This window comes from Podarcis muralis, chromosome 14 (assembly GCF_964188315.1).
Source record: "Podarcis muralis chromosome 14, rPodMur119.hap1.1, whole genome shotgun sequence".
In the NCBI taxonomy this organism is placed as follows: Eukaryota; Metazoa; Chordata; class Lepidosauria; order Squamata; family Lacertidae; genus Podarcis; species Podarcis muralis.
Window position 1 is genome coordinate 36,066,259 of NC_135668.1, and position 23,609 is coordinate 36,089,867.

Consider the following 23,609-nt stretch of genomic DNA (forward strand, 5'->3'; position numbering starts at 1 on the left):
CTCTCCCCCACTGTGATTTCTAGCAACTGGTATTCAGAAGGATTACTGCCTCTGACTATGCAGGCAAATCATGGCAGGTATCAATATAGCCTTCTCCTCCATTAATTTGCCCAATCCTCTTCTAAAGCCATCCAAGCTGGTGGCCCTCACTATCAGCCACACCCTGCATGGCCAATGGTCAAGAATCCATCCTTACTAGCAGCTTGCTGGTATCTTTTCAGATTTCAAAAGATACTTTTTTATCTCATTTGCATTTGGCGTGGTTTTCATTTCATAAAAACTGGTGATAGTAAGAAGATGAGCATGCAGCTATGAATAGTCTTATCTGTGCTGAACTTTACTCTGATCAGCTCTAGATATATGTAAATAGGTATGTGTTTTTCAACCATGCTAGAAAAGCAGACAGTAAGATAGAGGGCTTTCTTTTGACTGCTGGACATCTCAGGATGAAGATCACAAATTTCCTTGCTCTGGTGTTTGCCCTCTTGACAACCACTGCTTGTTACCCTGTTACACAGAGCAAGGTGAAAGCAAATACCCATAAACTCCTCTTGATCTCCTTCGATGGATTCCGGTGGAATTATGACCAGGATGTCGACACTCCAAACATGGACCACTTAGTCAAAGAAGGGGTGAAAGCAGAATATGTAACTCCTCCCTTTGTGACCATGACTTCACCATCCCATTTCACGACCATCTCAGGTAAGCCCATCCCATATTCCCCAGCTATCTGGCGTTCATCCTTGGTAAAAGGTCTATTCCATTTATGTATTGTTTTATTTATGTAGTGATGGCAACCAACTTGGGTGGCTTTCATAGAGGGTCTGACAAAAGGCTATCAGTTGCTACTAACCACAATGGCTATGTTCTTTCTCGGCTGTCGAAAGCTGTTGCACTCATATCTTGCTTGTCTGCTTCCCATAGCTTCACGTCTGGGTGCTTCACATCTGGGTGACCACTATGAGAACAGGATGCTGGAATAGAAGAGCCATTAGGCTCTTCATGTGTTTTTAACTGAGTATGTGTCAGAGACTGGGCAGAGGAGAAATGGTGGAGACCGCCTCCCCAGCCTGACCCTTCCAGAGAAGAAGAAGACAGTTCAGAATTACAACAGGGGTTTGAGAGAGGTCACAGCTCAGAGGCAGATGAGGGGGAAAGCTGGGAAATAATGGGAGAGGAAAAGGAACCACCAGGAGGGCAACAGCTGACAGACACAGTGACCTCAGAAAGCATTTCAGACACACACACCCCAGAAACTGGCAAGCCTTGAAAGTAGTAGAGCAAAGGGCTCAGAAGCAAACAGTCCTTAACGCCACCCCTAGAAGAGATGAGGAATGAGGAATTGGGAGGAAAGGGGGTGGAGAGTCACTCAGGACAATGCCATTATTCTGAGAGGCTGCATTCCCAAGCCTCTCTCTGTGAATATTGAATAAAAGCAGACTTTTCCTTGTCTCGTCCGTTCCTGGCAACCTGCTGTGGGGGTTGTTTCCTCCGCTGCCTGGCAGTATGCCTCTGAATGCCAATTGCTGGAAATTGCAAGTTGAGGAATTCCATTTGCTGGGACCAGGCAAGCGAGAGACATTATCAGAGTTCAAGGGCACATTCCAGCCAGGCAAAAACAGCTTGAGTTCCCCAACCCTGACATAGATGCTAAAATAGCATTCTTCTTGCATTTATAGTTCACCTTTCCTCAAAGGAGCTCAAGGTGGTGTAAATTGTTCCCTCCCACATTCATTTCATCCTCACAACAACCCTATGAGGTAGGCTAGGCTGAGAGGCAGTGACTGGCTCAAGGTCATTCAGTGAGCTCATGGCTGACTGGGGATTTGAACCCTGGTCTCCCAGGTCCTAGTCTGACACCCTAGGCACTACAGCATACTGGTATCAGAGATTTATATCAACTGCTGTGGTGCCACATAGGCAATTGCTATGGGGTTCAGGAAGAGCTCCATCTTCTGGAAATGCTCGTCCAGGAAGAACTGAACCATCATATAATCAATGCTAGACAAGTGGTCCAAAAGGATAACAGAATCAATGGCACGGCATCAAAAACAACCAAGGGGTCTAGAAGAACTAACAGGATCACAATCCTGCTGTCCGTTCTCCAGCATAACTCATCTAACAGGGAGAAATCATTGTTACAGTGAAGCTATGTGAACAGAACAGGTAATAGAAGCAGGGGTTTGGTGCAGGGAGACAAAACACTGCTTCTTCTACTAGGAGATCTAGATTCAGGTAGGTAGCCGTGTTGGTCTGACGCAGTCGAAATAAATAAAAAATTGTCCAGTAGCACCTTAGAGACCAACTAAGTTTGTTCTGGGTATAAGCTTTCGAGTGCACAAAAGCTTGCGTGCTTTCTGAAGAAGTGTGCATGCACACAAAAGCTTATACAGTGGTGCCTCGCAAGACGAAATTAATTCGTTCTGCGAGTTTTGTCGTCTTGCGAAGCACGGTGTCGGGAAAGTTTTGGAAAAGCTTCAAAAACCTCAAAAAGCTTTAAAAACCTCAAAAAAGGCTACCACACTGCGTTCTATGAGTTGCTCCTCAAAGTCAAGTCGCAACTGTATTAACGGTGTTAAGAAAAAGGAAACAAACTTGCAAGACATATCCATCTTGCGAAGCAAGCCCATAGGGAAAATCGTCTTGCGAAGCAGCTCAAAAAACAAAAAACCCTTTCGTCTAGCGAGTTTTTTGTCTTGCGAGGCATTCGTCTTGCGAGGTACCACTGTACCCAGAACAAACTTAGTTGGTCTCTAAGGTGCTACTGGACAATTTTTTATTTACTAGTAGATCTGTTCACATAGCTTCACCATTCCAATGAACCAATAATGAACTGATTTCACCGATAAAACAAGAGTGGGCGGGGGGGTTTCTGGTATATGACTCCTGTGACTGCCTCCCAGGAAAGAATAATCTGTAAAGGGTGTGTGTATGTGTGCATGTTAATCAAAGGCCTTATCAGATACCAAGAGATAAACCTTACATAACTCAAGATAAAATCTTATCTTCAAGTTCAGGGAGCAATTAAGCAACTACCTTGTAATGATCCTTCTGCTCTTTGCAAAAAGGAAAAAAAATGTTAAGAAAAGGGGCATCTCTTACAAAGGGGGATGGTGCAGTCGTTGCAGAGGCCCCCAATTCAACTTTGTTTTGGCATCAGCTTTGACTGACCTTGCTGCAGTCGAACATCTTACAGAATTATCAATGGGGAAATTGTATAGTCTTTCTGAAAAATCCTTTGGGAAAGAAGTTTAAGTTGTCACTTTGTTTAATTAGTGTTTATATTACGTTATTGTTAGCTGTTCCATCACAGTAGTCAGCCACCTTATAAGGTCCATTTCCAGGACGGGAAGGTGGGTGCTTTGATTAATTAATTAATTAATCAATCATTGCCAACAAATAGCTTTGAAAGCTGAGGAAAATTGATAATTTTTATTGCAAACAGATATGCTGGAAGTCAATCCTAATTAAATGAAAGCATTCAAGGCTAAAAACTTTATGTGTGGGGTGGGGAGCAGTCAGTGGAGCCCATGAGGCATTTCCTCTGTGCCTACAAAGCTCAGAACCCTACCCAGACACATGACTGTGTGTGGATTTTAACCCTGGTCTCCTGGGACCTTGTACAGCACCCTAACCACTACACCACACTGCCACTGTTCTGGCTCTCGATTCAAACCTGGCAAACATTCGCCTCTATTGCCAGTGCCGTTTGGCTGGCCAACAGCCCAATATCATGGGATGTCTATTTCCAGCTTCAATATTTGTTGCTTAGAACTTTATTCTCCAAGACCAAAGCTGTTGTTTTCTCTCTTCCCTGCCAGATCCTGTGACTCATTCTCTGGGTAGATCATTATTTATAGTGCAGCTGAATACTATAAGCTTTGGCCTTTTGCTAAGAAGTCTATCGCTCAGCAGTTAATTTAGCAGAGGCAGTGCCCTGTGCCCACAATGAATCTGAACTCTCACTTCCCTCTGCTGATTTCTGCCAAGGCTGGTCCCAGGCCACCACCACTTTCTTCATGCTCCTCTCTCTCTCTGTTTTTAGCCTTTTCTGTTATTTCAGACAGAGCTTCTCTCACCCTGTTCAAAGCCCAAATCAAGGGTGCCCACTTATTCATCTCCCAAAATAGAGTCCATCGCTAGGGATAGAGAGTGGCATATAGAGTTGAGCATGCTAAACTGTGAGAGAAGAGGAGCCCCGCTGGATCAGACCAAAGGCCCACCTAGTCCAGCATCCTCTTCTTACAGTGGCCAATCAGATTCCTCCAGGAAGACCACAGGCAATAGCCCTCCCCTTGCTGCTACTTGTAAGAACACAATAAGAGTCCTACTAGATCTGGCCAATGGCCTATCAAGGCCACCATCCTGTTCTCACAGTGGCCACCCAGATGTCCCCATGAGAAACCCAGAAGCAGGACCCAAGCACAAGAGCAACTCTCCGCTCCTGTGGCTTCCAGCAACTGCTCTTCAGAAGCATTGCTGCTTCCAACCATGGAAGCAGAACATAGCCTTAGTGGCTGGTAGCCATTGATAGCTTCTCCTCCATGAATTTGTCTGATTCTCTTTTAAAGCCATCCAGATTGGTGGCCACCATGACACAGAAATTATGCACATACACAAACACACACACACACACACCTGGTCTCTATTCTTATAGTTCTTTATTATTAAACAAGGCATGGTCCTGCAAGTCCTACCAGCAGGGGGACTGTCCTCTGAGGTACCTTCCAATAGAGGACTACCGTCTATAAAGTAGATCGCATGACCACCCAGGTCTGAACTCAAGGCAGGCAGCTGTGGTTCCAGGGAGAGTATCTTTGGAAGTTGCCTTTCTCCATGAAGAGGAGAGCCCAGGAAGTCATGGCTGAAAGCACCCATCCTATGGTCATAAAAGAAGTCCGGTGTGACCAAGTGATGGCCAACCTGCCTTATACATGTATGTTGATATTTCCAGGAAACATCCAGGATTATGATATGGAAGAGTGATTACACAGGGATAACAGAAGAGCACAGGAAACTGCCATTGGTCCCTCTAGCTCAGTATTGTCTACACGGACTGGCAGCAGCTCTCCAGGGTTTCAGGCAGGAGTCTTCCCTTGTCATATTTGGAGATGCTGGAAACTGAACCTGGGACTTTCTGCCTGCAAGGCAGATGTTCCACCCTTGAGGTTTAAAACTCAGAAACAGAAAGGTTTCTCATATATATATATATATGAAGATGACGAGTGAGACCTCGTCGAAACGTCGCCTAGACACCCCAACTTTTACACGGGAAGATACCCGAGGACACCAAAACCTGCATTCCTGTACCCGTGAAAATCTACGAAAGCAAATATCTCACCTCTACGGGGAGGAAACCTTCCAGCTGAAGATGACGAGTGAGACCTCGTCGAAACGTCGCCTAGACACCCCAACTTTTACACGGGAAGATACCCGAGGACACCAAAACCTGCATTCCTGTACCCGTGAAAATCTACGAAAGCATATATATATATATATATATATTGCTATGTTCAACACAGCTCTAAAAATCTGTAATGCAATTACATATTTATATGGTCTCATTATTTACTGGGAATTAATTAAAACAGACAGGCAGATATGCTTATATGCTTACCAGCCATCCAACAGGTTTTAATTAATATTCCTCATTAAAAAGAACTTCCCGTAAAGTAAATACATTACTCAGATAATGATTTAATTAGTATCTGAATGTGATTGGTTAAAAAAGATTATCTTTGCCAGAAATTCATTCTAGGATGCTATATAGTGTGCACTAATAAAGTGCAGAAGTGGTGAAATGTTCAGAGCCTGAAGTCTCTCTCACTGGCTCAGTATCAAAAATTCTTCTGTATTCAAGATGGCAGCAGAACAGATAGGTCTAGAACACTCAAGTAAGTGAGTCAAGTATCATACTACTGCAGAAGCGGGCAAGATACTATCAGGAGCCCAAGTCACCTATGGGGCAGTGAGTCCACAGTCACAACAGGACACCCACCTTTCATCCTTTTTCTTTTCCAAACCTAGGCCGCTGGATCGAAGACCATGGTGTCATCCATAATATGATGTTCAACACGGAGACTCTGAGAAAGTATGGCCACAAAGAAACACAGAACAAGACCGAATGGTGGGACAATGGAGTTCTGCCACTGTGGATCACAGCTCAAAACCAGGTACTGGATCCAGAGCAAGGATTATAATGCTATAATGAATTGTCCGAGGGCATCCTCGAGTTTCTCTGGATCAAGGGTTGCATTTTCATGGGGAAGGCTATTAGTAGCAACTAGCTATGCTCTGCCTCCACCATCAGAGGCATTAATGCTTCTCAATATGAGCTGCTGGAGGGGAGAGGCTCTTGTGCTCAGGTCCTGCTTGAGGGTATCTCACAGGCATCTGACTATTTGAAAAAGAATTTGGACCAGATAGGCTTTTGACCTGATCCAGCAGGCTCGCCATAAGTTCATGTGATGAACAAGTGGATGCAGACTGAAGGATGATCAAAGTTAAATCAACAAAGCCGTTTACTCTGATGGATGGTCAGGGGCGATCAAAGGGTAACCGGCACCCAGTGCAGGGTGTTGGGGGCGGGGCAAACCGCCCAGCAGCTCGTGCGCATGCGCAGTACATACAGCGCATGTGTGGTACACGACATACAGTGCATGCGCATGTGCCGTACATAGCAGCACTGTGCATGCGCCGCCAGGCGGTTTGCCGACAGTGCTGCAGTGGGATCCTCTGCTTGCGGTGGTGGTGGAGGGGTTCTCCGCTTGTGGCTGCAGCAGTGGCGAAGGGATCCTCCACACATGACTGCGGTGGCGCGATGGTGGCGGCTCGCACCGCCACTCCCAGGACAGCGGGGCAAGTCTCCCACAGGGTGCCTTCTTGTCACCCCCTCAGAGATGGCACACGGGGCGGACTGCCCCCTTTCCTCCACTACTGTGGGTGGTGTTCACACCTTTCTATACAGAGAAACCCAGGGATCTGCAAACAGCACGACTGAATCAGCATCATTGTGGCGTGTCTTTGTTTTTTAATGAAAAACTCTTGTGTTCCTTATCCTATAAGAAGAACCTGTACATACAGATGGCCTGAAAGAATCTTTATGTGGATGTATGGTCAGAGGCAGTAACACTTCTGAATACCAGTTGCTGGAAATCACAGGAGGGGAGAGTGATCGTGTGCTCAGGCATTAGGGTGGCAAGTGTGAGAACAGGATCCTGGGCTAGGCAGGCCACTGGCCAGATCCAGCATGTTATGTTCTTGTGAACTGAATTTCTCTCCCATCTCTACTCTCAGGTTTTTGGCCAACTTCTTGCCTCTGACACAGCCGAGCTTCATATTTCCTTTATTACTTACCACCTGAATCCCTCCTCTTCTTTGCTGCTGAGCTTGTCAACACTTGTACAGAAAGCACACTTAATTCTGGGCAAATCCAGGTTTCCGGAACCATCTCTCATCATTCAGTAGTCCAAAAGATTGTCATTACAGTGGTACCTCAGGTTAAGTACTTAATTCGTTCCAGAGGTCCGTACTTAACCTGAAACTGTTCTTAACCTGAAGCACCACTTTAGCTAATGGGGCCTCCTGCTGCTGCCGTGCCGCCGGAGCCCGATTTCTGTTCTCATCCTGAAGCGAAGTTCTTAACCTGTAGCACTATTTCTGGGTTAGCGGAGTCTGTAACCTGAAGCGTATGTAACCTGAAGCATATGTAACCCGAGGTACCACTGTACTTCTTAATCACATTAACAATGACTAGGCAATGCCCATTTTAGGAATCCCAAGCGGTTACAGCCTGCTGATAGCTGAAGATCAGCAAAGCGATTCACCTTATGTGGCATCACCTACATCATTTTCAGAGAAATGTTGACTCCGCATGTGATTTGGACAAAACTGGGTTTATTAATCATCAAGATACCAGTCCCTCCCACTCTGCTCCAATTTGGGCGTGTTTCTGTGGAGATAAATGTGTTAACCTCTAGCCAAGTCTAACGGTTTTTCTTTGACAGAATCCATGTTGCCAGGATTCCATGGGAAAAGAAATAGGCTGGTGTAGACTCATGTAATGAAGGGCTAAGTTAACCCAAAGAGGGTGGTCCGTTAGGCTAAATGTGCCCTCAGCCAGTCCCCACCTCCCTACCTTCTTCCTTAACTGACAACTAGTCATGTTGTGGCCAAATCAGAAGTGCAGGGTTCCTTCATGATCTTCACAGCCACACCAGAGGCAGCCTCTTCCACTGTCAAATAGCACTTGGCATTAGGATGCTATTTTGCGGTTTGCCTCAGGTGCCAAAATGTACTGGGCCCTGATCGCTGTGGAGATCTGATTCATCACTCTGAGAACAAAATGCAGAACTAGATGGGTTACTGGCCTGATCCAGGCAGGTAGTTCTTTTGTTCCTAAACCTACACAGAGAGTCAAGAGCCCAGGTTTGGTTGCCAGAATTTCCTGACCACATATTATTTACCTCTTGATCGACTGGTTGGTTGGTTGATAAGTTCAGAGGGAGACAATGAAATGGCTGAACATCCCTTAGTCCGTTGAAAGCCCATGTACTGATTGCTTTGGAAAAGACAAAATGTGTCTTGAATTCAAGGCAAAGGAATTTGGTCTCAGCAAACGTCACTCTAGCAACTCAGAGATTAAACATAATACATCTAATTTCTTTCTTCTTCTTTTTTGAAAATGCATTGATATATGAGAGCCTTGAAGTATTTCTCTAAAGATATGTTACGCTGTTTAGCAGAAGACTAAATAGAATGTCAAGAGAAACAGTGACCTTGTAAATCTCCAGCCAAACAATATAACTCCCTTTCTTTTCTTTTTCTGTATTTCCACTACTTCCACTCTTTCTCTTAGTGAAGGAAAATGTAGCTACAGTTTCTTTGCCCTCGCATGGGGGGGGGGGGGGTGCGGGGAAGAGTGATGCTAATTCGAATGACACATGGAACAGGAATTTTAAAGAGCTTGTGCAGCTAAAGGTTAAATCTAGCTTATGTCAAATTGAAAGCAGCCTTCAAAGTGAAAAGCAGGAGAAACCAAAATTACAAAGCACTTTAGTTTAAGCAAAGGGTACGATCAGGAAAGGGGGTGGGTGGAAACAGCCCCGCAAACCTGCCAGCTGCCTCAATTCACAACTTTGAGGAATAATAAGAATGTCTGTGACGCTCTGCAATAAAAGAAAGCAGCAATATTAACAGAAAATAACATTCCCAGTAAAACTGGTAATAATCCCAAATTTTATAGCTGCTAGTAAAGTTGATTATGTTAATAAAATGGGGAGGCAAGAACAGTAAATACCCTCTTGTTTCTACATAATTATATTTTTATTGAGCTTTATTAAATTGTTTTGTTGGAAATAAGAACAGGAGGAATTCCCCTGCCAGGTTTTGACTCAATGTGAATTCAGCTACTTGGGTTAAAAAGATCTGGAGCCAGACGTCAAAGCTCTCCAAGGTACAATTCTGGGGATAAAGAGGGGGAGGAAGACAGAATAGTCACTGCCCTCCATTGGGCCTGTTTATGCATATAGGTTGGAGGGAGATGAGCCTCAGACTCCAGGTTTCTCTAGTTCACACGCAGAACTCTCCCTCGGAGATGGTCCCTCACCAGCCACACCCATTTCCCCATGTCAAACCCCCCCACCAACCCTGGTTCGCACCCTCTTGATAGTTTTTGGCAGGCTGGAAAACATCATTGAACTCTGGTGATGCTTCTGGCTTGTCTGCATGGAGGACAGAGATATATGAGTAAATTAACATTTGTTGCTCCACCCACTTTTGCATGTGGCCCCCAGAAGCTTCCCTAGATGGGAATGTGGCCCTCTAGCAGAAAAGGGTGCCCCGTGCTAATATAAATGTATGTACACCCCAGTGCCTGAAACTCATAAGCCATTTTATGCAGTGATAGTTGGGATCAAGGGGTAAACTTTTCTCAGGACTCCACCAGTTCTGGTAGTGCATGGGTAGCAAGTTTGCAGATAAAACTCCTTGTGCATGGAAATTTAGCACATCAGCCGAGCCTTCACTTTGCCATGTTTTAATTTATACAGGGAAAGTATAGATTGTAAGCTCTTTGGGGATGGGGATCTGTCTATTCCCACCCACCACCCACCACCCAGTCCTGTAACTCTGTAACGTTCAATGTAATCCCACAACACCCAGAGGGACAACCTTGAATGCTATGGCACTTACTTCTGAGTAGAAATGTATAGGGTTCCATTTTGAGATGACAATCCTGTTCGCATTCAGCTGGAATTAGCCTTCATTGTGCACAGTGGGACTTACTTCTGAGTAAGCATACTCAGGATTGCACTGTGAAACTACGAAAATATGGAACTGGTATCCCAAAGTGTGCCAAATATCACAATAGAGATTCTGATGTTACAAGCTGGACTCTGTCCTTAGTACAATCATACCTCAGGTTACAGACGCTTCAGGTTGTGCGTTTTTAGGTTGTGCACCACACTGAACCCGGAAGTACTGGAACGGGTTACTTCCGTGTTTCGGCGCTGGCGCATGCGCAGACACACTAAATCACGTCATGCGCAGAAGCGCCGAATCGTGACCCGCACACACGCAGGTGCGGCGCTGCGGGTTGCGAACACCCTCCCATACAGATCACGTTCGCGACCCAAGCGTCCACTGTACCTGGACAGTATTATGAACTCAGATTGATCTTTCCATTCCTTGGCAGGATTTGCCTGTTTTTGTGAAGTTGGGTTTTAAATCAGCTTTGACCTTTTCTCAGCCCCAAAATGGCATATTAAATGTCAGTAAGAACATTATGATAAGCATAATAATGATAATAATAATAATCTGGCTGGTGCTACTCTGAAATTAATTGAATTAATAAAATTACTCTGTAAAATTTATGGCAGAGGTTACCTCTGATTTGACAGGCATTTCATATGTGGAGGAAATTTTGACCTTATGGCGTAATCCTATACGTGTTTATTTTTTTTTAATATAATTTTTATTATTTTCAGTAATAAAACAGAAACATAAAATATAACAACATTATGATAGGTATTCAAAAGCATTTACTCCGCCAAGCTCATGACTTCCCTCCCTCCCTTCAACTGGTTTCCAATTTCCTAAAAAATTGTATGCATTTCTGCTGTCAGTTTCTGTCCTTCAATATATATATCAAATCAATATATATCAAATCCTTCTATTATCCATGTTCAGATATTATTTTTATATTGTGTAGCAGGATTTATGTCAATCCTGCTAGTGTCTTCACATTTTTGCAATGGTCTCTCGAGATTTACTCCAATCTCTCTGGAATTTCTCGTCACCTTGGTTCCGGATCCTCACAGTCAGTTTGGCTAGCTCTGCATAGTCCATCATCTTCATCTGCCACTCCTCAATCATTGGTAATTCTTGTGATTTCCACCTTGGGCTAACAAAATTCTTGCTGCAGTGGTGGCATACATAGTCTTTGGTCTACTTTTGCAATCTCTTCTCCCATCAACCCAAGCAAAAACACTTCCGATTTTTGGGGGAAGGTATATTTTAACATCTTTTTTAGTTCATTATAGACCATTTCTATAAGCTTTTAGCTTATACTTGTTTACACCGATTCTTATACCTTTCACGGTTGTAGTTTCCCACAGGTTTTTTGTCAGGACCTTCAGGACAGTAATGAATAATAGTGGTGACAACAGACATCCCTGTCTTGTTCCTTTAAATCCTATATGTGTTTAAGCAGAAGTCCCATTGAGCTCAATGAGGCCTACGCGAATGTCCATCACTGTCCTAACCGCAGGAGTCCAATTTTAAAAAACAATAAGTGGAACTGTTACACCAGAGCACTTTAATTCACTATAATTGTGTGGATCTAATTTTACAGTATTACAGCTGAATCCCTTCCACAAAACACTGATAGTCTGGAGGTGGCATTTGCACTAACAAACCGGGGGAAATGTTCAATAAACAGAGTGTCTGGAAGCAGCTTCAGAGTGTGTTGGAAGTATGTTTGCATTCGGGTTGCAACAACGAAGAGAGATGCTAGGTGTAACTGACCCTTTGGCTTGATTTTTCTTGTCCTTCACACAGTTAAGAATATTCCCTGAACTCCCTGTTTTTTAATTTTAAAAAACCCTCATTTTTCCTCCACTAGGGGAAGAAAACAGCTTCATTTCACTATCCCGGTGGAGGTGCCAATTACAGTGGCCAGGGAGTCCAAAGGAGTTTGGTTGAGTCCTTTACTCACCCCGACAGCAACGAGACAGAGTGGAGGGAAAACATTGATATCGTCATGAAATGGTTCACCGAGGAAGATTTTGATTTTGTCACACTTTATTATGGGGAACCTGACAAGGTGGGGCACATGGTTGGCCCAGAGACTGAAGACAGGAAAATGATCATCCGACAGATTGACCGGACCATCGGTTACCTCCTTGAAGCGATTGAAAAACACAGCTTGAAGGAGACCCTCAATGTCATCATCACGTCCGATCACGGAATGACCACGGTCAAAAAGAAACCGGAAGTTACTGAGATCATGCTGAGCAACTACATTAAATTCAGCGACCTGGTGAAATTTGACATCGTAGACTATGGTGGCTTTGGCATGATCCTCCCCAAACCGGGTAAAGAAGAGGAAATCTATCAGGCATTGAAAAATGCCCACCCTCATCTCAAAGTGTATAAAAAGGGAGAGTTTCCTGAGCATTTCCATTACGCTCAACATGAACGGGTTTTGCCAATCCTGGTTTATGGAGATTCGGGTTACAGTGTCAATGGGGTAAGTTCATTATGAAATCATGGCTTCTGCATACCATACTTCTGCTGGGGATCCTAAGAGAGGGGACGTGCTATTGCACTCAGGTCCTGGCTATGGGCTTTCCACTGGGCATGCAGATGTCCACTCTGAGAACAGGATGCTGAACTAGATGGGTCCCTGGTCTGATGCAACAGGGGTCTCCTTATGTGGTTTCCACTCCATGCAATAACACTTGGATCTTTTCAAAGTAAAATGCCATATTAACACATGCACATATTATTATTACTACTACTACTACTACTACCCCGCCCATCTGGCTGAGTTTGCCCAGCCACGCTGGGCGGCTCACAACAGAATATTAAAAATACGATAAAACATCAAACATTAAAAATTTCTCTAAACAGGGCTGCCTTCAGATGTCTTCTAAAAGTCAGATAGTTGTTTATTTCCTTGGCATCTGATGACAGGGCATTCCACAGGGCAGGCGCCACTACCAAGAAGGCCCTCTGCCTGGTTCCCTGTAACCTCACATCTCACAGTGAGGGAACCACCAGAAGGCTCTCAGCGCTGGACCTCAGTGTCCAGGCTGAACGATGGGGGTGGAGACGCTCCTTCAGGTATACTAGGCTGAGGCCATTTAGGACTTTAAAGGTCAGCACCAACACTTTGAATTGTGCTTGGAAACGTACTGGGAGCCAGTGTAGGTCTTTAAGGACTGGTGTTATATGGTTTTGGTGGCCACTCCCAATCACCAGTCTCGCTGCCACATTCTGGATTAGTTGTCATTTCCAGGTCACCGTCAAAGGTAGCCCCACATAGAGCGCATTGCAGTAGTCCAAGTGAGAGGTAACTAAAGCATGCACCACTCTGGTGAGACAGTCCGCAGGCAGATAGGGTCTCAGCCTGCGTACCAGATGGAGCTGGTAAACAGCTGCCCTGGACACAGAATTGGCCTGTGCCTCCATGGACAGCTGTGAATCCAAAATGACTCCCAGGCTGCGCACCTGTTCCTTCATGGGCACAGTTGCCCCATTCAAGACCAGGGAGTCCCTCACACCTGCCCACTGTGTCCACCAAAAAGAGTACTTCTGTCTTGTCAGGATTCAACCTCAATCTGTTAGCCGCCATCTATCCTCCAACCGCCATAATTCAGGGGAAGGGAACCTGTGGTCCTCCAAGTGTTGTGGAACTAATTGTTTTTATATATGAACTTGGTTTGTTGTATGTTTTTGTTCCTGATGTTTTATTGTTCTATCCCTCTAAGATGTTTCATAGGAAATGATTCATAAATGGAAGGGAATAAGGAAATAAACGGCAGCACCCACCATACCTGGCCCATGCAGGCAGCCCAAAGTAATGCTGGACGGAAGCTTTAAATGTTGAGGTGCACTATTAGACATGTCAGGAGGCAGAGATTTCCATCCCGTCTTGTGTTCATTGCACTCAGCACTGTTAACCTTCTGCTGCACTTCGGCTTCCACTAAAACCTACATCCCACTATTCTCTGTGGCCGAAACGATTTCAATTTCAGTAGAAGGGAAACATCAGATGCAACATAAAGAAATAATATATTATTTAACATAAAGCCTATGGACTAAAAGGGAAAAAAACAATAGTGAACACTGCTCATATTTGACTGTGCGATTTCCATTCCTGAATATGCAAATCGTAGCCAATTTATGCTCCCATTTCAATTTATCATGGAATTCTCCCTATGCAAAATACACACTCCACTAGCTGTGATCTTAAATGTTTGCTATTCAGAATAGTGGTTAAAATTCAAAACATCGTAAAGACTAGTACAATTTTTGTGGGGAAATGAACAGTAAGTGCACAGCATGGCTTTTTACTCTCACTTTCGCTTTGGGATCTTTTCCTTCTGATTGCGCCCCCATGTGGCAAACGCTCAGGCATGCTGCAACCTGGAAAGCCAAGAAATTCCAAAGACCTGCAAAGCGGAATGCATGGCAAAGCTCACCACCTGGGCGTGCATCCTATGGAAATGTTTCCATTGCAAAATGGTGTGCTCCACTGAGCTTGTCGTACCCAAAATGAAAATGTGCATAGAACCTAAAAACATATTCAGAAAAAGTACTGTACTTTTCGCTCTATAGGATGCACCGAACGATAAGACGCACCTAGTTTGGGGTGGAGGAAACAAGAAGAAAAAAAATTCTGAACCCCAGAAGCCAGAACAGCAAGAGGGATCTGGCTTCTGGGAAAGCCTCTTGCTGTTCTGGCTTCGGGGACAGCCTTTGAAGCCTCCGCAGGGCAGCGGAGGCTTTGCGCAGCCATCTCCAAGCTAGAACAGCGAGACGGAGCGCTGAGCAGCACTCCGTCTCGCTGTTCTGGCTTCAGGGACAGCCTTTGAAGCTGCGCAGCGCTCCGTCTCGCTGTTCTAGCTTGGGGTTAGCTGCGCAGCCTTCATTCGCTCCATAAGACGCACACACATTTTCCCTTGCTTTTTAGAAGGGAAAAAGTGCGTCCTATAGAGCGAAAAATACGGTACACAGTATGGCCCTCCTTGTATGGAAGGGGTGAGAAGAGGAAACAGATGCATCTCTGTTTTAAAAACTGCCTGCTAGCATGTCAAGGAGGTGGCCAGCCTATAGCAGAGGAGGAGATCATAGAATCATAGAGTTGGAAGAGACCACAAGGGCCATCGAGTCCAACCCCCTGCCAAGCAGGAAACACCATCAGAGCACTCCTGACATATGGTTGTCAAGCCTCTGCTTAAAGACCTCCAAAGAAGGAGACTCCACCACACTCCTTGGCAGCAAATTCCACTGTCGAACAGCTCTTACTGTCAGGAAGTTCTTCCTAATGTTTAGGTGGAATCTTCTTTCTTGTAGTTTGGATCCATTGCTCCGTGTCCGCTTCTCTGGAGCAGCAGAAAACAACCTTTCTCCCTCCTCTATATGACATCCTTTTATATACCGGTATTTGAACATGGCTATCATATCACCCCTTAACCTCCTCTTCTCCAGGCTAAACATGCCCAGCTCCCTTAGCCATTCCTCATAAGGCATCGTTTCCAGGCCTTTGACCATTTTGGTTATAGAATCATAGAATCATAGAGTTGGAATAGACCACAAGGGCCATTGAGTCCAATCCCCTGCCAAGCAGGAAACACCATCAGAGCACTCCTGACATATGGTTGTCAAGCCTCTGCTTAAAGACCTCCAAAGAAGGAGGCTCCACCACACTCCTTGGCAGCAAATTCCACTGTCGAACAGCTCTTACTGTCAGGAAGTTCTTCCTAATGTTTAGGTGGAATCTTGTTTCTTGTAGTTTGGATCCATTGCTCCGTGTCCGCTTCTCTGGAGCAGCAGAAAACAACCTTTCTCCTTCCTCTATATGACATTCTTTTATATATTTGAACATGGATATCATATCACCCCTTAACCTCCTCTTCTCCAGGCTAAACATGCCCAGCTCCCTTAGCCGTTCCTCATAAGGCATCTGTCAGGGAACTGCCATCGGAGCCTAGAGTGGAGGTAAGGCTCCCCAACGATGCAGGAGAAGGGACCAGCAGGAGGAGAGAGAACACCTCCTTTGAGGAAGGAAATAGGAGTGACACCAGGAAGCAAGGGGGAAGTGCGGAGAGAGGGCTCCAAGACTCTTCCGCAGAGACCAGCGGGGAGAGCACAGGACCTCTGTTGGGCACGCCCACTCTGCGCAGGAGACTTCCACGCAGGGAGGCTAGGAGGAGACTTGGCGTCAAAGAGTTTCTATGTTGGAAGAAGTTCAGGAAACGCCCACTGACGGATTCTGCCAGCGACTGACACAGCCATGGAGAAAGGGCTGTCCAGCCCCCTAGGGAAAGGTTTAGCCAGGCTACGTTGCCTAGAACAGTAGCACCCTTTACGCACAAGCAACCCCAACTCCCTTTACAGCATCGTTTCCAGGCCTTTGACCATTTTGGTTGCCCTCCTCTGGACATGTTCCAGTTTGTCAGTGTCCTTCTTGAACTGTGGTGCCCAGAACTGGACACAGTACTCCAGGTGAGGTCTGACCAGAGCAGAATACAGTGGCACTATTACTTCCCTTGATCTAGATGCTATACTCCTATTGATGCAGCCCAGAATTGCATTGGGTTTTTTAGCTGCCGCATCACACTGTTGGCTCATGTCAAGTTTGTGGTCAACTTGATGGGACTCCAGGGTCTCTCCTCCCTCAACTGTCACCTGGCAGGAGACCCCGCATGAGCCTGCAGCAGACTGAGGAAGGGAAGGGAAGCAGGTCCCTTCCCCACTCAGCAGAGAGCTCATTGCTTTCTCCTCTCCTTGCATGCCCCAATCCACCCGCATTCTGGTTAGTCCTTAGAAGAACTCTGTAACTAAGAATTAGTGCCTGAGATTGCTTCTTTCCTCCTCTCTCCCCATCCCTTTGCCATTTATGTTGTACCTTTCAGAGTGCAAGTCATTATTTATATTTGTAAGCTGCTTGGAGGCAGAAATGCTTCTGAATTCCAGTTGCTGGAATCCATAAGAGGAGAGGCTGCTCTTGAGCTCTGGTCCTGCTTGCCCTCAATGGCGCATCTGGGTGGTCACTGCCAGAACAATATTCTGGGCTAGACGGATCATTGGCCTGATCCAACAAGCTGTAATTGTGCTCTGCAAGCCTTTTTTTTTTTTTTTTCAGCCGAAGAGCACAGTGAAAATAGTATCAATAAAGATAAAGAGCCATTTCCCCAAACGAGCTAGTTTTTGGTCATACAGTTACCCACCTGCGTTCTCAAGCAGTGCAATCTGCAGTTCCACAAGCTATTTCTAAACATGTAGACTGATCTTCAGACCAAGTTAACACATTTCATGCATCCTGAAGCATGAAAGACCTCTTCACACATCATACTTTTTTCTTTAGGTGTACGTCTGAAGTTTTCAAAGCATAAGGCTAGAACTGTAAACTATGGATGTGATCTTGGTGCCCAGTTTCCAGTGGAGCAATAGTGACATATAGTGGCTGATGCACCAAGTCCTAAGGCTTCCAACATTTGGCAGGCAGTGATGAGAACTGAGAGGTTATGAGAGGTCATGTTTTGTATGAATCATTTTGACATTGCACAGCTATTTACCTGTCTGTCTGTCTTTCTGTCTCTCTATATATCTTCTGTCTGTCTGTCTGTCTGTCTGTCTGTCTATCTATATCTATCTATCTATCTATCTATCTATCTATCTATTCCTTGCACACAACATTTCCTCTTGAGTGACATGTTTGCAGAGGGTTACACATGGCATGCTCATGGCACATTTTTAGCAAAAGGCAGATTGTCCACCTTCATTTCTCCCTCCACTTCCCACACCCACTTTATGACCCCCCCCCAAAAAAAAAACCCCAAATCTATGCTGCTACCCATCGCTACAGCTTGCAGTTACAAATTCCATAATTTAATTCTGTGTTGCTTAGCTATGCACCCAGATGGAATCGTTAAGGAAGCACTTTTCTCCAGAAACCTAAGAGCACTTCAGGCACGCAATAAATATAAGTGCACAAACCATTGGAAATGTGCTTACATTCTCTTTTCAGAGGTTCATCCTCTACGTCAACAAAGGCGACCATGGATTTGACAACGAAGACATGGATATGAAGACCATCTTCAGAGCTTTTGGTCCAGATTTCAAGAAGGGCTATTTGGCAGAACCCTTTGACACCATCCACATTTACCCGTTGATGTGTGAGCTCCTGGGAGTCCACCCCGAACCCAACAATGGCTCTTTGGCATTCACTCGCAACATGCTCCATTCAGCACCATCCAGGAACATCCTTATTCCCATCCTTGTAGGAGGCTTCCTGGGAGTCCTGCTTCTTCTGATACCCATCTCCATAGTGTCCTACAGGGCTAGTCAACGTCAGAAGGGGTAAGCCGTGTTTCCTTCTTTGTTCTCTAATTCTGGAATGGCATATTGTGGAAGGAGGAAGCAGGGGTAAAGAAGGCCAGTGTTGGCACCCGGCACCCTCAGGCAGTTGACAGGATCCATTGCTACATAGGAACACAGGAAAATAAATTATTTGGATTCAGACCATGGGGTCCACTATTGTCCACAATGCCTGACAGCAACTCTTTGGGAGTTTAGGCAAGGGACATTCTCAGCTCTGTCTGGAGATGCCAGGGATTGAACCTAGGACCTTCTGCAGACAAAACAGACAATCTACCACTGAGCTATGGCCATCCGCCCTTTGGGGAAGGGCCGTAGTTCAGTGGTATAGCAGTGCTTTAAATGAAGAAAGTCCCCAGCATCTCCCAGTTGGGGTGACAAAGATTCCCCTACTTGAAATCCAGGAGAACCTCTGTCAGTCAAAGGCAAGAATCACATAAATTGCCCTGCCCACTTTTGGCTCTGGCCCCATCCACCACTGAGGCAATGTGTCCCTCAGGCCGAAAAAGGGTCTTTCCACTCATAATGTACTACATAAGGCAAAGGACAGGAGTGTTCTTATTCCTGAGAGGCAGATCAGCAAATGCCAGCTAGCAAGCCGTTCACTGCAAATCCTGTTTTATTCACTCCTGTAAGAAATAAATATAAAAATCTGCATCTTCACAAATCACATCCGCACTTTGAAACCACAATAAAACACCAGCATGCTCTTTCCCAGGTCATAATTTTGTCATGTTTCACTCACACATTGATTATTCCGCAATGAAATATCAATGCAAGCCTTATTACACCCTATGAAAACATCCTAGTAAACAACATGTATCTGTATAAAACTTTCACGTGGATTCAATCAGCCGGCAATTATGAGGGCCATTTATTTCATTTATTTATTTATTTTTGCTTGCGACACTATAAAACATCTCTCACGCAATGTTCATTTCGCCTTCTAAATTGCCGGGCCCGTAAAGAGACATCTGCACTGCAAACTACGGCTCAGCAAAATTCGGGTCCTCGATTGTCACATCGCAAAATGCAACCCGCATTCATAGAGAATGCAGTAGAAAATACAGCAATTTGCCTGCTTCGTTACCCTACCCCCCCACCCCCCGCTTGCACAGATGCAGCACAGAAACACAATACAAAAGAACAGAGGGGCCTAACTGCAGGGGTAGGGATCCTTCTCCAGGCTGAGGGGGGCCACATTACCTTTTAGGCAACCTTCTGGGGGCCAGACACCAGTGATGGGAAGGGCCAGGGGCAAAAGGGAGTGGAACGACGAAGGCTAATTTTGCCTTTGTGCAGAAGTAGTGCCAAGGATAAGGTTCTTAGAGGATAAGACTATTCATGGCTACTAGCAAGGATGGCTATACTCTGCCTCCATGATCAGGGCCAACACGTCTAAGTACCACTTGCTGAAAACCGGCTCTTGTGATTTGATCCTGCTTCAAGATTTCCCACCAGTTATCTGCCTGGCCACTGTAAGAACAGGATGCTGGACTAGATGGGCTACTGGTCTGATCCAAAGGCTCTTCTTATGTTCCTAGGCTACTTTCTACACACATCCATCCAGAAAAGCACTGCGCCAAACATTGATAGACCAGTGGTCTGATTCAGAGTAAGGCAGCTCCCTGTTCCAGGCACCAATCAAACCAGGACCCACTGGGCTTTAGCAAGGGGGTAGCCTTGTGTGCCTTCAGGCCATACTGAGAGCTTTGCCTGCCGGATAGCTACGTCCCAGTCCATACATTCGTCTTGAGATGTGCAGATGAGTGGGAGCCAGTGTGGCACAACAGAGCCACCCTGCCAGCTCTGGCATCACCGGACCTTATTTGGATGCAATAAGGTGGCAGCGGGGTCAGGATTCTATGGATGCACCATCAGATTGGCACCCTTAGTGCCTCCATGCAGCCCATACCTCCTTGCATAGGAGCCAACTCCTAGGGGCCAAAAGGTCTTTAGTAAAGGTAAAGGGACCCCTGACCATTAGGTCCAGTCGCGGACAACTCTGGGGTTGCAGCGCTCATCTTGCTTTATTAGCCGAGGGATCCGGCGTACAGCTTCCGGGTCATGTGGCCAGCATGACTAAGCCGCTTCTGGTAACCAGAGCAGCGCACAGAAACACCGTTTACCTTCCCGTCGGAGAGGTACCTATTTATCTACTTGCACTTTGATGTGCTTTCGAACTGCTAGGTTGGCAGGAGCAGGGACTCAATAACAGAAGCTCACCCCATCACAGGGATTCGAACCGCCGACCTTCTGATCGGCAAGCCCTAGGCTCAGTGATTTAACCCACAACACCACCTGTGTCCCTTAAGGGGTTTTTGTGCCCCTCAATAAAATATTTGAGGGGGACTGGGGCCCCCAAAAGTTGATGGCCATTGCCATTCAAATGGTATGCGTGCACCGTGTCATGTGATCGATTATGGGGGGCAGGGCTTACCTGGGCATCCCTAATTTTTTATTCAAGTTGGCACCCCTGCCTCTTTGCCGCCCAGGAATTTATTATTAATTATACGCCACCTTCCCCTCCCCAGTGGCAAGGAGTTTAAGGTGGTGTACATGGTTCTGCCCTCCTCCTTTTATCCTCACAACAACCCTGTGAGGTAAGCCAGGCAGAGAGACAGTGACTGGTCCGAGGTCACCCAGTAAGCTTCATAGCTGAGTAGGGATTTGAACCCAAGTCTCCCAGGTCATGGTTCAACAAGAAACATGGGAACAGCCTTTGGATCTTGAGAAAGAAACGCTTGTGGTCAGCCCTGAACAAGTCCACATTAATAGGCATGTGCTTTTAGCTGGAATACCTCCTGCCTTCCTGAGTGTGCCAGGATCCGACCAAGACTACAGCTAGTTGCCATCTCATTAAATAATGATATTCCACTACTCCCTAACTTGAAATATATCTCCAGTTGTGGGTTCTTTTCTTTTTCTTTCTCTCCCTTTGCATAGACACCATTTCCAATCCCTAATTAACAATAGCATAGCAGATGTTTTATTAAGCATATCATCTATCTCTGGATAAAAAGCATCTAGAAACGACTCCGGCAATCTGTTAGAAGCCAGAATGCTCTACGTAAACAGCGGCAAAACGCGTCCATTCAAAACGCATTTTCAAAGATTGCACATATGTTTTTTTGCTGGTTTTGTGGGCTGTGAAATGGGAAAGCAATCAGCTTTTTGTGAACAGCTTTGCCAGAGCAGAGGAATATAAAGTCTCTTTTTTAAAAAAACAAAAAACCAATTTTGTCAATTGTTATGCTTCTAGCTCAGGTATAAAAATCTATTACCTAGTACTGTTGCTCATTACCCCAATATCCAAGCAGCGAGAGATTCTGGGGGTCCCAGCACATACCCAGGGTTCGATTTCCTTAGGATGACGGTCAATAGAGACTGCAATCTCTTTGGGATATATGCCTTTATGTACACCTATAAACAACCTGAACATAGGATGGAGAGGCTTCACAGCATTAACACTGCAACATCTTGCTTCCCCATGAGGTTTCCAGAGAAAGTGTGCTCTGCAGCATGCCACTGGTGCCATAATAGCACATGAATTGATACAACGCCATCCATACTTCATTCTGCTTTATTAGTTGCTCTGTGCTGCTTCCCCAATGTCACCTCATTATCATCATTGTCCGACAAAGGCTGGACAAAAAAAACAACAACCAGAACATTTGATGTCTAAAAGGCTGTGGGATTTCAGCAGGAAGGTAAGGGGCATTGATTGGAAACCAAGCAGTATGTCTGCCCCAAAACTTTTGCAGGTGCAAATAGTATTAAAAGCAGGGTGCATATAACTAACCCGATACCACGAGCACAAATAATCATGAATGCACAATAAAAAGAGATGCCTGGATGCCAACTTGCAGCAAGCAGTAAAAGTTTCAGGTCCACTGGCAGTTCTGTCTTTGCTATGCCCCTAGAGGAATCGTACCTGCTCTGAGCTGTTAAGAGGTTCTGCGTCACCTTAAAATGACAGTTCTCAAATTTAGAAACCCTGCTGTGTGCAATGAAACACTCCCCTCCAAAGGCAAGTTAATTTTAAATTCTATTTGAATACCAAAAACGCTCTCCAAATCATATCTGATTTTCTCTCTCTCTCTCTCTCCAAATGCTCCCATCCATTACAGGAAGAAAGATGAGCATCCCGAAGAAATGAAAAAGACAGCGCCGCCGTCAACTGGCTTATGATGACTCACTTTCATGTTCAAAGAAGGCACTCTTGGAATGACGTTGTCCAAGGCTTAGGTTGCACACCCTGCAGAATGAGATGCTCCATGAGGTGCTAAAGGAGTCCTCTGAGAGGTTAAATGGACTGTACCATGTCAAACCACAGTAGGGCAACAGAGGCTAGTCCATTGGGGAGAATGGGGCACTGCCCCACCCTCCCTTTCCATCAGCCCCCACCCGCCCTGACTTCTTACTTACAGCCAGTTCAGGGGGGGCTGGTGGCCCTGGCTGTGATATACATCATCCTTAGCCTCAGTGGTCCCCTTGTAGACTTAGTTGGGGGGTGGGGAGGATGGGCACAAAACAAGCATTAGTTGACTCTGCCTATCCTTGGCTTTGGCACCAGTTGATCTGGCAAGGTGGACAGGGTGGCAGGAAACACCCATTTGCCTTTTGGGGGGAATTGCAATATCAATTCTCCCAGAGAAGCAGCCTGGCTCCACATGCTTGACCAAAAACAGGAGCAGCAGAACCACCATCTCAGTGACTCAGTGCTCCAAAGTGAGATTCTTTTGCTATAGACTTGACCTTATACCCACCAACATTTTGCTGCTGAAAAAGTAGGGGTGCACTTACAAACACCCCCAAAGTTCCAGGGGTGTCATTAGGGGCTGGTCCAGAAATCTTTGGCACTGACCCCCAGAACCTCTTGCCTCCCCTCCCCCCCCCCCCTTTGCTTACTGAGCAGCTGGGTGGAGTGAGATCTCAGCCACTTTGGCTCAGTGGGAGAGCACCTGCTTTGCCTGCAGAAGGCCCCATGTTCAATCCAAGAC

The 23,609-nt window shown here is 45.6% G+C and overlaps 1 protein-coding gene across 1 annotated transcript; it reads left to right on the forward strand.

Moving 5' to 3' along the window:
- Window positions 1–408: 408 nt before the first annotated feature.
- LOC114584555 (ectonucleotide pyrophosphatase/phosphodiesterase family member 7-like) lies at window positions 409–23,492 on the forward strand. Its single transcript, XM_028706518.2, has 5 exons — window positions 409–702; window positions 6,028–6,173; window positions 12,122–12,748; window positions 18,257–18,588; window positions 22,737–23,492. The coding sequence occupies exons 1-5, from the start codon at window positions 447–449 to the stop codon at window positions 22,795–22,797; spliced, it is 1,422 nt and encodes a 473-aa protein (XP_028562351.2). The 5' UTR covers window positions 409–446; the 3' UTR covers window positions 22,798–23,492.
- Window positions 23,493–23,609: the final 117 nt, after the last annotated feature.